Consider the following 1,184-nt stretch of genomic DNA (forward strand, 5'->3'; position numbering starts at 1 on the left):
AAAGTGGGAGGTGGTGTGAAAAGGAGTAGGAATCAAGCTGAGACTCTGGAGCCCACTGTTAAGAATAAAGCTCATTCAGTGAGTAAGCATGAAACTGAGAACAATCATGAGACTCAATAATATTTGCATGTTTAAATGGCATGATTAGACAGAAAAAAGGATCTAAGGCAAAAACCTTGTTCTGAAGAAAATTATGGGAAAACACATTCTCACACACACACACACACACACACACACACACACACCACAACAACCCAGCAATATTGGTTCTGCTTAGTTCGCAACTCTCTTTAGGGTTTTCTTCAGAGCAAGTTTCATATCCTTATTCCTTAGACTATAGATGAGGGGGTTCAACATTGGGACTATATTGGTATAAAATACTGAGAAGAACTTCCCCTGGCCCACAGAACCATCAGAAAAGATCTTGAGATGTGTAAACAACCCAGAACCATAGAAGAGGGCAAACAGTTATTATGTGGGAGCCACAAGTACTGAGGGCTTTGGACCAGCCCTGAGCTGATGAGATCTGGAGGATACTGGAGAGGATCAAAGCAGAAGAAACAAAAATAATGAAGCTACATATTATTACAACTGTGCTCACAGTAACGGAATCCACCAGCTCACTGGCATCAGTGCTGCTGCAGGACAGCTGGAGGAGGGAGAAGATGTTACACATGTAATGGTTGATGATGCTGGAATCACAAAAGGATAATCTGACCATGTGCCCTGTGTGGGCCATGGCACCGGCAAACACCATTACATATGAACCAAACATCAGCAAAGAAGAGACATGAGGGGACATGGTGACTGTGTACAAAAGGGGCTTACAGATGGACACATAGCGATCATAGGCCATGGCTGTCAACACATAGCATTCAGAATGGACAAAGAAACAGAAAAGAAAAACCCAGCAGAGTCATGCATCCTGCAAAGGAGATGATGTTCTCTGACACAAAGCTCATCAGCTGTTTAGGCGTAATGACCAAGGAGTGGCAGAGATCTATGAAGGATAGGTTGAAGACCAAAAAATACATGGGAGTGTGAAGATGAAAGTTCAGGCATATCTGATTAATTAAGCTCAAATTCCCTACCACAGTGACCATACAGTTCAATAAGAAGAGGAAGAAGAGGGGTATGTGGAGTTGACTTTGGTCTGTAAGTCCTACCAGGATGAACTGAGTCAT

The 1,184-nt window shown here is 42.8% G+C and overlaps 1 protein-coding gene across 1 annotated transcript; it reads right to left on the reverse strand.

Moving 5' to 3' along the window:
• Positions 1-273: 273 nt before the first annotated feature.
• On the reverse strand, positions 274-1,184 carry LOC308620129 (olfactory receptor 8C8-like; the record flags this gene model as incomplete). The annotated part of the gene is given in 3 exon segments (XM_081239442.1): positions 274-462; positions 464-883; positions 885-1,184. Coding segments are annotated over 3 exon segments (909 nt in total).

The sequence above is a fragment of the Mesoplodon bidens genome (assembly GCF_964165515.1).
Source record: "Mesoplodon bidens genome assembly, chromosome: 7".
NCBI classification, from domain to species: Eukaryota; Metazoa; Chordata; class Mammalia; order Artiodactyla; family Ziphiidae; genus Mesoplodon; species Mesoplodon bidens.